This window comes from Hyperoodon ampullatus (genome assembly GCF_949752795.1).
Source record: "Hyperoodon ampullatus genome assembly, chromosome: 9".
In the NCBI taxonomy this organism is placed as follows: Eukaryota; Metazoa; Chordata; class Mammalia; order Artiodactyla; family Ziphiidae; genus Hyperoodon; species Hyperoodon ampullatus.
In genome coordinates this window covers 67,875,053-67,891,479 of record NC_136922.1, presented here as the reverse complement: position 1 = coordinate 67,891,479, position 16,427 = coordinate 67,875,053, and the positions used below count along the sequence as shown (strand labels likewise).

Genomic DNA, 16,427 nt, shown 5'->3' with positions numbered 1-16,427 from the left:
ACCCACTCTCCCTATCCATGTCCAGACTGAGAGTAGGATGCAGAAGAAAAAGTGAAGTTGCAGTGTTCATACCTGGGCTGTGTGCTGCCATCTCTGGCTTGATAACTAATATCTCAGGGAAACAAAGTTGGCTGTAGGATCATTTTGGGTGATTGTTTTCCTACCTTTCTTTCTTATTTCCTTTTCTCTTCACCAACATGAGAAAGATCTGGGATAAAAGTTGTTGATTAGAATTACAACATATAAAACTATATCCTCTGCTCCCACCCGATGAGCGAAATCTGAGAACAGAATTTAGGTGTTTGTGGAGGGGCATTGGGTGGGGAGGGAGGGGTCAGGTGAGGAATGCTCTTGATAATGTCATGCTGGTCCAACAGGGGTGCAGGGGCCCAAATCCAGGTGTGGTGTGACTCTAAAACCTGTGCTTTACGCTTCTCTAGGGCCTAAGCCAGAAACAAGAGTCATCCTTGATTCTCACATTTCTCATCAATTTATTAATAAATCCAATCGGGTCAGCCTCCATAACAGATTCCAGATTTGCCCATTTTCCTCCATCCCCACTGCCACTCATTACTCTATCCAATCAGCAGTCACCTCTCTCCAGGACAAAAATAGCCTCCTTCTTCATCTCTCTGCCCCCAAGATCCTTCCTCCTCCTGACAGCCGGCATGATATTGTAAAGACACAGATCAAATAGCAGCAGCCCTCTCCACAAAGCACATTCACAGTTTCCCATTCCTCTCAGGTTGAATCCCTACCTCTTTTGCCATCTACAGAAGCCACAGACCTGACCTCCACCTGTGCCTGCACCTCATCTCCTAATGTCAGGTTTTCCCAGTCTCATTGCCATAAGGTAGGCACCAGCTCCTCCTACCTACAAAGCCTGCCTGGCTGCTCACCCTGCTTGTTCCTTTCCATTATATGAGCCATTTTTGTGTGTGTTCTTCAGAGAAGCCTTCTCTCTCTATCAGCTCTAGTTGATGTTCATACCACCTCATCCTTGTTGCCCTCTGTTACTTCACCTTGTTCCTTTTCTTCATAGTACCTAAAATTATTTATAACTGCATGTGTGCTTACATGTTTACAATCACTTTTCCCTAATAGAGTATGATCTCTGAGAGGGCAGGAATCATATCTGTTTGTTCTCAGCATGTACTTATAGCTCAGCATGGTGCCTGGACTCAATACATACTGTGTTCCAGTCCCAGCTCCCCTGCTCACTAGCTACATAATTGGCAAGGCATCTAACCTCTCTGAGCCTCCGATTGCTGGTCTATACAATAAGAACAGTAATTCCTACATCTGTGAGTTGTTCAGAAGTTTGAATGAGATGATAATGTATGCAAAACCCTTTGAAATCTGCAGAGAACATTCTAGCCATGTGATGAATTATTTATGCCCTGACTCAGGGTCAAAAATGGAGTGTAGTCATGTCGATCCTGGTTCTGACAACTGCCAGGTGCTTTCAAGGCTTCTCAATGAAGTGTAGGCTTCAGACAAATGAGAAATCTACTAGACTGCTCTCTGCAGTTGGCTGAGTTTCCAGCCAGCACAGATATGATTATAATTAGAGTTTCAAGAGTTCTGTTTCATTTCAAAAGGATTCCGTGGTACAGTCTGCAGTCTACCTGAGATGTGTGTCTAGAAGCAGATTGCTGTGGCAGGTGTTTTTATTCTGGCCTATTTGCTTCTTTTCCTACAATATCAGGGGTGTCTGTTTCTATTATACTCATTATTTTCACTTGCCAGGTGAGAAGAGATTTTCCATATGGGAGATTTCAGATAGTGACCACTGAGCAAAATACGTAGTTCTCACCCACTCTCATCACTTCCTTAATGAACAGTTGCTTGGACAAACTTGCTTTAGCAGACCCAGGCCTTTTATTAGCAGCCAGAGAATAGTCTATAATGGGAGGAATTACTCTGCATATGCATTTCTCCAAGGAAAAAAATTTTTTTAGCCTGTCAAGACAGTAAATGCTCTTATTAGAAACTATAGCAAAGTCAATTTCTCCATTCTTGCTGCTAAAGGATTCAGGACGCACCTCAGTGCAGACCCTAAATTAACAATCCAATGGGAGATGAGCTCGCTGGAAATGGGCAGGGATGTCCAAGGGAGCAGGACTCGAATCAAAGCTGAGCCCAACATGGGTGTTTACATATTTCAAGCCCCATTACCTGCTTTTCTGCAGGGTCCTTTTGATCATAATAACTCTTCACTAGGCAGAGTGGCCGTAGTGGCAAGATCCACCCTATCTTCAGAGACAGCTGACTTTTTTGGTTCCTTCTTATTTATCTAATGATTTCCAATTTTAGCCAGCAGTGCTAAGGAGCCACAAAAGTCATGAGTCCTTGGGATTGCTCTGAGTGAAAGAAAAGCCCATATCTGTAAGTACAAAGAAGCAGGTTGGTCTCAAGCAGCACAATTCTCTTTGCATTCATCCTTCCACTCCAAGGATGAAAATAAATACATACCTGTGTTTCAAGTCCATTCTGGGTGCCAAATGCTGCAACTCATTGATAAGACTCCATATGAAGTGATTGCTATTCAAGGTCTCAACCCAATCTCCACTGCGTTCTTCTTTGATTCTGAGCTGCACATCATGACCATTTGCTATAGAATCTGCTGGTTGACTTAAGAGAGGGCGCTGGTTGTTTCACACCAGGATGAAAAGTGGAGCCTTTTCCTGTAATGAGATGGAACAAAGAGTAAGCAAAGTCATCAGTGGGATGACTGAGCCAGAACACAAATTCAGTTGCATCCATTAACCGTTTCCTATGGAGGTCCCGAGCAAGTGACAACAGAAGTGTCCCTCGGTTGGTTCTCCAGTCAGTTGGCTGCAAGTCAGCCAACATCTCTTATCTCCTTCCTCCAAACCAGGCTCTTATGTCAGGCACTCAAAATTAGAGATACTAAGACCCCATTCCTGCCCTCAAGGAACTTACGCTCTAACTCTAAACTCTTAAAAAGAGGCTCCAGAAGGGTAGGTAACTTGTTCAAAGTTACACCATTTTAAGTGACTGATCCAGCATTTGAACCTTGTTTTTTTAAAAAAAGTTTATTTTTTATTCCAAAGCTTCTCCCTTTTCAACTATACCACATTGCATTCTCTTGTCACATTGCAGTATAATTACTTATAATTATTTTAAATTGCAGTTATTAAAATGTATTTAGCTCCACTAACTTAGCAGGTGATTAGCAGGGACATAAATCAAGGTGTAATAGTGCATTATAAATGTTGAAAATATTCCCATATATTAAACATATTTTATATATTTAAAACAAAAGTGAAATTGGTTTATCTCTGGGTGATTTAAATGATGTTTATCTTTTTTACACTGTTGTGTATCTTAAAATTTTTCTGAAATGAGATTGCATTGCATCTATCTTTTCTGAAAAGTTACTTTTAAAATAAAACAAAATATATATGAAAATGTTTTTTAGGCTGTAAAGTGCTAATAAGTATCAGCTACTGAATTCATTGCAATGTAATAAAACCCTCAATGCATGGATTAGGTTAAAGGCACATCCAATCAACCTTGGTAACTGATGTTGATAAATGTCCCAGAAGTAGGTGCTCCCAGAGCAGTAAGACTATGGTTATCAAGATCAAACTATCTCAGATTTGGTGAGCCCAGCTTTGCCCAGCGTTACCAGAGGGTACAGAACAAATGAGGCCAGAGCCTGGTCAGGTGTGGCAGTGTCTAGAAAGGTGGAAATCTCTCCCTCTTTGTTGGCAGTCTCTCATTTTATGGGAGGTTTAAAGAAATGCCCAATTATACTATTCACATCTGTTATCAGCCACTTTCCCTCAAGGATTCCTAGTGGGAATTTGGTTTTAATGACACTGCATGTGAACTTGGGTCCCCAGCTCCTTGAGCAGGTGGATAAGAGTGAGCATACTTCTGGGCCAGGCACCCTGGAACTTCTTTACTTTGGATGTAATCCTTCTTTTGCCTCCTTGGAGACCGACCTCTGCCAATAAGTGCTACTCCTCCTATCCAAATGAAGCCTAACAATTTCTTCTCAGGCTTACTGATCTTTGACCAACCAACCCCTTGTGTATAGAAGAGTCCCCTCCCTTTGGACAAAGGAGGTTTGGGCTTCCCTAGCAGTTTAGGAGATCAAGGCTGGTGATAGAAACTTCTAGGGGTATTAGCCTAGCAGTTCTGAGCCTTCACACTTATCATACATCAAAGTAGCTTAAAGAATATATTCCTAATTTAATCCAAGGTTCCTTCTAGACACTTATTATATTGGTACATGCTTTCAAGCAGAGTGCTTTATAGCTGGGAGGTAAAATAATATTTCACAATAGTGTATGATTTCAAAGGCACTTTCACTTGCACTTTTATTTCATTTAATCATCACAGCAGCCCTTTGGGAAAATTATTTACTTTGCAGTAAGGAAAACAAGGCTTAGAAAGGATGGGTGGTAAGTCCAGGATTCAAGGGCAAGATTCAATCCCAGGTCTTCTGACTCCAAATGTTGGACAATTTCCACTGCTTTTCCACAATTAAAAATCTGACCCTAGGTCACGGGCTGAGAATGTGTAGGGTGAGAATGATCTTACTCACAGTGAAGCTGTCCTGCAGAAGGGAAGGAGAGGGGACAGGAGAGGAGCCACTGTCCACTGAGCTTCTCCTCAGTGCTGGCTGTCTTCCATGCACTAACTCCTGTAAATGTCTTCCGTGCGCTGTCTCCCCATTTACAGGAGATAGTGATCAAAAAGAAATGGAAATAAAGCAAGATTCAATTACTTCCCCGAAGTCACATAGCTTACAAGTGACAAAGATAAGCTGATAACCAGTCTTTCTGACCCCCAAATACACAATCTTCTTACCACACTTCATATTTCACTACAACTCAGTGCATTTACATACATGGTTGATTATAAAAAGCATGGCAAAGAAAAGTTCTCTGTTTTAGAAAGGTTTGTGTTTCTAAGGACACACATATATCCCCTTTCTTTGCCCCAACTCTCCAGCACAGCTTTCCATGTGACATGGCTGACTTCTGCTCCCTTGCAGGGTGTGTGCTGGTGGTGTCTGTGATTGAACAGCTTGCTCAAGTTCACAACTCAACGGTCCAGACCTCAATGGAGAGACTGTGCAGCTACTTGCCTGGTAAATACAGAAAGGCTCACTTGGCTGTGGGTCTGCGTTTTTTTTCATTCATGAGCCATCATGAGTGAGTTTATACCCTACGTGTGCTTACAGAGGAGGATCTGATTGTGTTATTTCTGTGAGTTGATATTCTTATGGAGCTCATAGAAATTAAAAGGAAGACACAAAAAAATACTTGAGGCAATTTTTTCCCCCGACATTCATTTTCTCTCATAGCAGAATGAGATTGTTATGGACATTTAGGGAATAAAATGTAGAATGGCCGATTGTTGTTTTATGTGTCACATTTATAATGATTTGCCCACCTGGTGATCATGGCCTTAAGTACCAAGAAGGTCAAAATTATGAATGAATAATTTTCAATGATTTATGTTAATTTAACCACATACACATTCTCAGATGCAAGCACCTCCTTTCTAACACAGAGCTTTATTTCGGCTGAGGAGACAATGGATCTTAAAACTCCAAATGGGAAAATAATCTGGGGACATTCCATTTATTTGAACTGGATCCCTATAAAATCCTTTACACATCCTGCAAAAGAAGGAAATGATTGGTGGTTTAAACAAATTGTATAGTTTTTTACACTCTCAGCAGAAAGAAAATATTGACGCTATTTCTCTTATAGAATACTGTTAGGTGTACAATCACAATGAATAAACTTCTTTGAGAGTCAAATTTTCATTCACTTAATGTTAAGGAACTAATTCTTCAAAGATGCCTACATTATTATTTTTAAGTAAGGTAGTTGGACTCATGACGATTTTATATTTGATTTAACAGACGTTGTGTCAATGGCATCAAAACATTTTCGGAAAATTTATTGCATGCAGTCTCAATGTATACTCATAAGCTCATTTTTTTAGAATTCAAAAATAAAGACTGGGAGAGGATAATACACAAATACATGTGTTTGCAATGTCCCAGTTTGACCATTGCTAAGACTTTGACATATTTTCACAGAATTAGAAGGTAACAAATAAACTTGAAACGCCCTTTGGCCTCCCCCACTCCCAGTTACATTTTCCTACCACCTCCCTAGATGGAACCATTCATAGGAACTTGATGGGCATTGGGTTTGGCAAATTTTATACTTTTACATTCACTTGTATGAATCCATAGACTATGTGTAGTATTGTCTGTGGATAATTTTTTAACCTTTTTTTGGTAAAAGGAAATAAATTAAAAACACACACAAAATAAATTTAGAGCTTTATCAGTTATTGAAAAGTGAACACCCTTGTAAACATAGCACAGATCAGGAAGGAACAGATAGGTAGCTGCTCCAAAAGTCCCATCCACATGCCCCAACCCATCATAAATTCCTCCTCCCCCCTAAAAAAACAACATCCTGAAGATCACTATACTCATTTCCTTGTATTGCTTTACAGCTTTATCACCCAACTGCGTATCTCCAGACACCATAGTCTTGCCCAGTTTTTAAATTTTTGATATGTCTTTTAAGTCGATTTTAATCTACCAGTTTCCTTTCCATCCCTTCCTTTTCCTTGTAATTTAGCTGTGGTATCTGTCATGTAGAGTTTCTGCATTTTGCTGATGGCATCCCTGTGGTATGATTGAATATGTTTCTCTGTGCCCTGTATTTCCTGAAAATTGGCAGCTAGATCCAGAGGCTTGATGAGACTCCAGTTTGATATCTTTGGCAAGGCTATAAGTGATGGTGTTTTCTTTCAACAGGAGGCCATCATAAGTGGTTTTCTCTTTTTTATTTTTGTGATATTAGCAGCTGTTGATGCTCTATGACTAGGTCTATCCGTTCATTGGAGGTTGCAAAATGGTGCTATTCTAATCTATCAATTATATTTCCTTTAGTAGTTGAAATATATTAGAGACAGTTTCCCTTATCATCATCATAGTTTAGGGATGTTTTCCCCCACAGTTCCTAATGGTACTATTGTTCATTCTAAGAAAGGCAGGATAAATGCTTGATTCTTTTGTTTTACTTGCCAGTTTTCCAATAACTCATTGCCTTTGTAGTGTCATCCCAAAGTAGTCACTTGGTTTTCTTTAAAGTATCATTATGAACTCATGAATTTATACACATTTGATGAGTTTCAGACTACTTCAATTATTATCCCTTTAAAGCTCAAATTCTCTCATCTTTGACCAGTAGGAACTTCTTCAAGTTGGCTTCTGGGTCCTTTTGACATAAGTCTAAGTAGTCTTTGTAGCTTCCTCACTAACTAGTGTGACAAGTTGTTCCAGCCTGTCTTGTACATTTCCAATCCCAGGCTTGAAATCAGTCATTTCTCTTAGAAGCTCTGGTTTCTTTTAGTGGGAAATAGTATTAAGACCATGATCTGGGTGCATAGGAATGTCATTGCTACTCAGTTGGTCATTCTTTCTAGACTTCTTCTGTTGACAGTGATAGAAAATATACATATATACATTTACATATATTATTTTAATATAAAATATATGAGTTCATTCTGACACTTCAAATTCAAATTCAGGACTGCAGGATTTTTTTTTTCTTAGTTTCTTCTGTATCATATCTGTATCTTCTTTCCACACTCAAAGTCCTAACTCTCAAGGAGAGGGGGATTGATAGAATTAAAATATCTCATAATTACTCATTTACCTATCCTTCTTTACACATATGACAACCTCATTTCTCCATTATTTGAGTATATGGCCATTACGTACAATATATACATTCCTTTTCATCTTCATTTAGTTTTAGTTCCATCAGCAACTATAAGATTGATGTTCACCACCAGCCCTTATGCAGATGTCTCTCTAGTTGAGGTGCTGTCTAAAATTCATTCCTCAGGAAGGACTCATGGGAACAATATTCCCTGAATTCTTGCACGTTGATAACAAGCTGGCTTGTCCTTTATATTAGAAAGTCAGTATTTTTCCGGATATAAAAATCCTTGGCAGGGACTTCCCTGGCAGTCCAGTGGTTAAGGCTCCGCACCTCCATTGCAGGAGGTTCGGGTTCAATCCCTGGTCAGGGAACTAGGATCCCACATGCCACAGAGTGTGGCCAAAAAAACCAAAAAAAAACCCTTGGCACAGTTTCTTTCCCTAAGTGTCTTAAATGTGTTATTTAAAAGCCTAATGATAATCTAATTTTCTTTTTCTTATAAGTCACTTGCTGTTTTTGCCTAGTTCAAAGGATTTTTTGTTCTTCTATAAAATTTAGTCATCTAACTAGACTATGTCTTGGTGTCGGCTGTTGTATATTGATGTTCTCAGGCATGCAGTGTGCTCTTATTCTCTCATTTTGAAACTAATATGTGGTTTCAAATACATTTTTTATAATTTCAGGAAAGCTTTTAGTATTTGGTCAGTTTCCTTGATTTGGTTTTCTTTGTCAGGGATTTCTAATAACCATATTTTAAATCTTCTTTGCCTGTATTCACGATTTTGCCTATCTCTTGAATGAATACTTTTTATCACTTCATTTATTTTTTATCTTGAAAGTTTTCCTCTTTTTCATATTCTATTTCTCTTAAAACATCAGCTATTGTATTCCCTTCCTCTTGTGTTCATTCTAATTTAGATTTCATTACTTTTATAATCTTGTTTTCTTCCCTGAGTTCTTTTATTCCATACCTGAGTTTTTCCAATTCTGATTTCTGTTGTTCTTTCATATCTTATACTATTTTATTAATGCTTCTCACTCATTTTGAAATACTGTTATGTTTTAATCCTTTTTTTGGCATGATTTTCTGGCGTGCTTTTGCTATCTGTAAGGATGTGATTCTGTTCCTTATTCTTTTTTTTTTCTTATAATTACTTTGTATGGGAGTTGACCTAGATACATATCTGTTGCTCATTTTTATGTGAAATTAGTTTTCAAAAACTCTTAGAAAGAGAAGTGGCTAAGGGTAGCTTCTCCAAATGCACAGAACTCCTTCTTCTATTGTTTTTGTGTAGTGTTAAAAAGTAAGTAAATAAACACATGGCTGCTTTCATTTTGAAATTTTCTGATTCTGTCCCTCTGCACACTTTTACCTGGATTTTCTCTTTACTTTGCTTCTATCCAACTCAGTTTTGATTCCAAACCCACTAGTTTCCCCTCAGCGTGGACCCTGTCCTGGAAGGGAGGTCTGGTAGATCATTTCTAGAATTTGTAAATGCCTGACCACTCAAATCCCTTAGTCCTTATAACCTTGAGTCCTTTGCACTCATCTGCTACTGCAGTGGGCAAAACCCCTCCCAGTTTCAGCTGATGTTCTTCATTGGCCCACCATACTTTGTCGTCAATACCTGTGGGCTATTGTGGAGATTCTGCTATTCATCCCTTTGCTTTCCTTTACTTTCTCCCACACTGATGTTGATAACCCTTAAGTCTCATGATTGTGAGTGGTTTATCATTGCCTTAATTGTATTCTGGGGCTCGTGGAGATATCTAGTTTTGTTGTAAGTATCGTCCATGGCGTTTTGGTTTTCCTATCTAGAAGTTCTATTTTATTTTATTTTTTTTTGTAGAGATTCAGTGAAATTCCAAAACTCTGCTGCCTCCACCATCATCTTTCCAGAATCCTCCCTTGTGGGGACTGTAGTTTCACATCAATGTTTACTGTATATACAACTCTGCAACTTCTGCTTTTCACTCACCATTATGTTTTTGAGATCTATATGTGTCAATACATATATAGACTTAGGTCAAGCCTCTTAATTATTCTATAGTCCTTCACCATATAAATGTCCCATATTTTATTTATCCATCCCCATTTTTATTGGACATTCAAAATCTATTATAAACCTTACTTTATATTTTCACATCTTTGAATTAGAGAAAGAAGAATGTTATTACCGTTTTATAAAAAGGAAGAAAAATTAAAAAGTCATAATCATCATTAAGACTTGTTTTGATTGTTGTCATTTCTGTGTAGTAGACCACACTGACAGATCTCACCATTTTTACCTTGAGTTTGATTTTCTCTTTTTAAGCAAAGTTGTGTTGTTCAAAGATGAAAGGCTGAGTAAAAATCTTATTTCTCAGATGATCCTGTCCCAATGTACCAGCAAAATAGAAAACAACATGAACCAAGATTGCTGGTGTTCAAGGTTCCACTTTGGTTCCTTTTGACTCATAATAGAAAATTTTAGTCTGCTGAGGTAAAATGAGAAGTTGAAAAGTCAGATGCTGGTAAAATAGAAGCTAGCACTTTGCCAAGGGAAGGAAAGTTGGTATTGCAGTTTTTCAGTGGAGGGTTACCTTTTAATTGGAGGAATTTCAAAGGATTAATAAGGCTATTTGGAGTTATTTTCATTTTATTAATTAATATTCACCTCTAGATAGAAATAAAGTTCTCAGTTCGGATTAAAGGCTCTTTCACCTGACAGACATAAGGGCAGGCTTGGCGTTACTGTTTCCATTTTGTGGATAAGAAAGAATGCACAGAAAGGTCACATGAATTGTATAGGGTGACAAAGATAGTCTGACCCTTAGCTAAAGATTTCTCCTTCTAGAAAACATAATAGGCCTGGTCCACAGTGACTGCCTGCACCCAGTATTGCCTTCTGTCTGGTGAGAATGGAAGAGAGGGGAAGTCAAAATATGCACAGCAACACACAGTTATTATTTTAAAAATTATTTTTAAGTAGTACTGCTTTTATCTCCACAGCTAAACAAGTATATAAAACATAACCTTAGCAGAGAAACCATGCAAGCAACATTCTTGAGAATAATCACTCAGTAAATCATGCGGGCCTTTCTGATGCCTGGAAAGACAATTTTTTCGAATTGTGCAAAGTATTTCTGACCTTCAGTTTCACCCACTGGATTTGCCTCTGGCTCTCACTAGTAAACACCTTGGAAGGATCTCAGAATTGTTAATGGAAAAATGATTAATGGAATCATTCTCACTAGGGGTCAGTAGACTCATATGCCCTCGGATTCTTGCTAGAATTTCAGTTTCTTGGGTCACCTGTGCAGAAATCTTGTCTCCATGGAGTATGATAGCTAAAAACTCATGTCGTCTTAAAATGAGGAAGGCAGCTCTCCTCACATTCTGTAGGTTCTGAAAATCTACATGCAGCCCAGAACACGTAGCTACAAAACTATCTCAGTGGTCCATTCACCTCACTGTTCTGCAAATTTCTAATGAGTAGTTAGTGTGTACCTGCCATACCTGAGGTAGAAGCATCAAATAAAATGTCCTAAGTACGTTGAAATGCATACTACAGATAGTTTGGGCTTTTGGGGTAGAAGACTTTAATCTCTTACTGAACCACTGTGCTCTTGGGCAGCCTTATCTCTCTAAACCTCAAAGTTCCTTCCCATAGAATGAGGGTAAAAATAACCACCCCCTCAAAAGTTTCTTATGAGAAATGAAGCGATGATAAACATAAAAGTGACTTACAACTTGGGATGTTCTAGGTTTTATTTATACCCACATATGTGGATACACCTATTGTTCCTTTTTTAACCTTCCTTTGCCCTTGGGAATGGCCATCCTTTTTTTTTTCCCTATGCTGTTCCAAGTCCTTTTGATTCTGTAGAAATTAAATGCTCTTGTACTTTCCTGGTCACGGGCAAGGTTTAACTGTATACATTTTACATCAGATAGGTTACTAGCACTCTGTTAGTGCCAGTCTTTTCTTCAGTTGTAGCAGTAACAGGTTACCATCGGACCATGGCTGACTGGGCCCTGTCTGGCTTTTTCTAGAGACTTTGCCTCTCTCGTCTCTGCACCCTTCTGTGTTGATCTAGAGTTTAGCTCTCAGAGGCCCATCTCTTGTCCCACATTAGCCATCTCTGCAGGAGCCTCTCATTCTTAACCATCACAGAATCTGTTTGAGAAAACTAATTGTTCAGATGGCCCTGCACAGAGGGTGAGGAGAACATTGCTGCCACTCACTTCAACTTGAGCAAAATAATGTTCTATAAGAAATACACACACACACATGGAAACACCTCTTATTCTACCAGAAAAAAGAAAAATGTTCTCTGCCTTTCAGGCAGCACTGCAAGTATATCAAAGAACACCATGGTGTCGATTTTTAAATTGCTCTGCTCTCGGCTAAACTAGTTTTACATTAACGATACTGGAAACTCATTTCCAAAGTGCTTTGCAAGTTCACGTAATTTTGAATGTCAGTTACATAATCCTCCAAGCTTCCAAGACAGTGACGGGAACTGAACTGAATCCTACTCCTACATTTTTCAGATGAGGAAACTGAAACCGAGAAGGGGAAGCAACCTGACCAAGGTCAGAAGCCAGTTAGCCGGTGATGAAACCCTGGTGTCTGAGACTTGGGACATCAGAGCTTTTCTGACACCCCTAAAGAGACGCACCCAAGGGGTGCTGTTTTTATTTTATGACAGTTGCATTGATATTTAATTCACATGCCATACAATTCACTCATTTAAAGTGTATAATTCAGTGGTTTTTAGTATATTCACAGAGTTTTGCATCCATCGACACCATTAATTTTAGAACATTTTCATTATACCAAAAAGGACCTCCATGCCCCTTAGCTATCACCTCCCAAACATCCATTCTCCCCAGCGCTAAGCAACCACTAATCGACTTTATGCCTCTGTGAATTTGCCTATTCTAGGCATTTCATGAAAATGGAATCGTAGAAATATGTTTCTTTCACTTAGCATAATGTATTTAACTTCATCCATGTTGTAGCATGTATCAAAAAGTCATTACTTTTTTTTAATGGTGTGTTAATTTCTGCTTTATAACAAAGTGAATCAGTTATACATATACATATGTTCCCATATCCCCTCCCTCTTGCGTCTCCCTCCGACCCTCCCTATCCCACCCCTCCAGGCGGTCACAAAGCACCGAGCTGATCTCCCTGTGCTATGCGGCTGCTTCCCACTAGCTATCTACCTTACGGGTAGTGTATATATGTCCATGCCTCTCTTTCGCTTTGTCACAGCTTACCCTTCCCCTTTCCCATATCCTCAAGTCCATTCTCAAGTAGGTCTGTGTCTTTATTCCTGTCTTACCCCTAGGTACTTCATGACATATTTTTCTTCTTAAATTCCATATATATGTGTTACCATATGGTATTTGTCTTTCTCTTTCTGACTTACTTCACTCTGTATGACAGACTCTAGTTCTATCCACCTCATTACAAATAGCTCAGTTTTGTTTCTTTTTATGGCTGAGTAATATTCCATTGTATATATGTGCCACATCTTCTTTATCCATTCATCCGATGATGGACACTTAGGATGTTTCCATCTCCGGGCTATTGTAAATGGGGCTGCAATGAACAATTTGGTACATGACTCTTTGAATTATGGTTTTCTCAGGGTATATGCCCAGTAGTGGGATTGCTGGGTCATATGGTAGTTCTATTTGTAGTTTTTTAAGGAACCTCCATACTGTTCTCCAAAGTGGTTGTACCAATTCACATTCAACCAGCAGTGCAAGAGTGTTCCCTTTTCTCCACACCCTCTCCAGCATTTATTGTTTCTAGATTTTTTGATGATGGCCATTCTGACTGGTGTGAGATGATATCTCATTGTTGTTTTGATTTGCATTTCTCCAATGATTAATGATGTTGAGCATTCTTTCATGTGTTTGTTGGTAGTCTGTATATCTTCTTCAGAGAAATGTCTACTTAGGTCTTCTGCCCATTTTTGGATTGGGTTGTTTGTTTTTTTGTTATTGAGCTGCATGAGCTGCTTATAAATTTTGGAGATTAATCCTTTGTCAGTTGCTTCATTTGCAAATATTTTCTCCCATTCTGAGGGTTGTCTTTTGGTCTTGTTTATGGTTTCCTTTGCTGTGCAAAAGCTTTTAAGTTTCATTAGGTCCCATGTGTTTATTTTTGTCTTTATTTCCATTTCTCTAGGAAGTGGGTCAAAAAGGATCTTGCTGTGATTTATGTCATAGAGTGTTCTGCCTATGTTTTCCTCTAAGAGTTTGATAGTTTCTGGCCTTACATTTAGGTCTTTAATCCATTTTGAGCTTATTTTTGTGTATGGTGTTAGGGAGTGATCTAATTTCATACTTTTACATGTCCCTGTCCAGTTTTCCCAGCACCACTTATTGAAGAGACTGTCCTTTCTCCACTGTACATTCCTGCCTCCTTTATCAAAGATAAGGTGACCATATGTGCGTGGGTTTATCCCTGGGCTTTCTATCCTGTTCCATTGATCTATCTTTCTGTTTTTGTGCCAGTACCATACTGTCTTGATTACTGGAGATTTCTAGGATAGTCTGAAGTCAGGGAGCCTGATTCCTCCAGCTCCATTTTTCGTTCTCAAGATTGCTTTGGCTATTCCGGGTCTTTTGTGTTTCCATATAAATTGTGAAATTTTTGTACTAGTTCTGTGAAAAATGCCATTGGTAGTTTGATAGGGATTGCATTGAATCTGTAGATTGATTTGGGTAGTAGAGTCATTTTCACAATGTTGATTCTTCCAATCCAAGAACATTGTATATCTCTCCATCTATTTGTATCATCTTTAATTTCTTTCATCAGTGTCTTATAATTTTCTGCATACAGGTCTTTTGTCTCCTTAGGTAGGTTTATTCCTAGATATTTTATTCTTTTTGTTGCAGTGGTAAAGGGGAGTGTTTTCTTGATTTCACTTTCAGATTTTTCATCATTAGTGTATAGGAATGCCAGAGATTTCTGTGCAGTTTGTATCCTGCAACTTTACCAAATTCATTGATTAGCTCTAGTAGTTTTCTGGTAGCATCTTTAGGATTCTCTATGTATAGTATCATGTCATCTGCAAACAGTGACAGCTTTACTTCTTCTTTTCCGTTTTGGATTCCTTTTATTTCCTTTTCTTCTCTGATGGCTGTGGCTAAAACTTCCAAAACTATGTTGAATAAGAGTGGTGAGAGTGGGCAACCTTGTCTTGTTCCTGATCTTAGTGGAAATGCTTTTAGTTTTTCACCATTGAGGATGATGTTGGCTGTGGGTTTGTCATATATGGCCTTTATTATGTTGAGGAAAGTTCTCTCTATGCCTACTTTCTGCAGGGTTTTTATCATAAATGGGTGTTGAATTTTGTCGAAAGCTTTCTCTGCATCTATTGAGATGATCATATGGTTTTTCTCCTTCAATTTGTTAATATGGTGTATCACATTGATTGATTTGCATATATTGAAGAATCCTTGCATTCCTGGAATAAACCCCACTTGATCATGGTGTATGATCCTTTTAATATGCTGTTGGATTCTGTTTGCTAGTATTTTGGTGAGGATTTTTGCATCTATGTTCATCAGTGATATTGGCCTGTGGTTTTCTTTCTTTGTGACATCCTTGTCTGGTTTTGGTGTCAAGGTGATGGTGGCCTCGTAGAATGAGTTTGGGAGTGTTCCTCCCTCTGCTATATTTTGGAAGAGTTTGAGAAGGATAGGTGTTAGCTCTTCTCTAAATGTTTGATAGAATTCACCTGTGAAGCCATCTGGTCCTGGGCTTTTGTTTGTTGGAAGATTTTTTATCACAGTTTCAATTTCAGTGCTTCTGATTGGTCTGTTCATATTTTCTATTTCTTCCTGATTCAGTCTTGGCAGGTTGTGCTTTTCTAAGAATTTGTCCATTTCTTCCAGGTTGTCCATTTTATTGGCATAGAGTTGCTTGTAGTAATCTCTCATGCTCTTTTGTATTTCTGCAGTGTCAGTTGTTACTTCTCCTTTTTCATTTCTAATTCTATTGATTTGAGTCTTCTCCCTTTTTTTCTTGATGAGTCTGGCTAATGGTTTATCAATTTTGTTTATCTTCTCAAAGAAACAGCTTTTAGTGTTAGTGATCTTTGCTATCGTTTCCTTCATTTGTTTTTCATGTATTTCTGATCTGATTTTTATGATTTCCCTCCTTCTGCTAACTTTGGAGTGTTTTTGTTCTTCTTTGTCTAATTGCTTTAGGTGCAAGGTCAGGTTGTTTATTCGAGATGTTTCCTGTTTCTTAAGGTGGGATTGTATTGCTATAAACTTCCCTCTTAGAACTGCTTTTGCTGCATCCCATAGGTTTTGGGTCGTCATGTCTCCATTGTCATTTGTTTCTAGGTTTTTTAATTTCCTCTTTGATTTCTTCAGTGATCGCTTAGTTATTAAGTAGTGTATTGTTTAGCCTCCATGTGTTTGTATTTTTTACAGCTCTTTTCCTGTAATTGATATCTAGTCTCATAGCATTGTGGTCGGAAAAGATACTTGATACAATTTCAATTTTCTTAAATTTACCAAGGCTTGATTTGTGACCCAAGATATGATCTATCCTGGAGAATGTTCCATGAGTACTTGAGAAAAATGTGTATTCTGTTGTTTTTGGATGGAATGTCCTATAAATATCAATTAAGTCCATCTTGTTTAATGTATCATTTAAAGCTTGTGTTTCC

The 16,427-nt window shown here is 38.4% G+C and overlaps 1 protein-coding gene across 1 annotated transcript in view; it reads left to right on the top strand.

Moving 5' to 3' along the window:
* The window catches only part of AOAH (acyloxyacyl hydrolase), a gene marked incomplete at both ends in the record, with an annotated part of 177,061 nt that overhangs the window by 10,527 nt on the left and 150,107 nt on the right, over window positions 1-16,427 (top strand). The window contains one exon of the mRNA XM_079711786.1: window positions 5,033-5,128. Coding sequence (XP_079567912.1) covers window positions 5,033-5,128 — 96 coding nt within the window. The remainder of the gene's footprint in view (window positions 1-5,032; window positions 5,129-16,427) is intronic.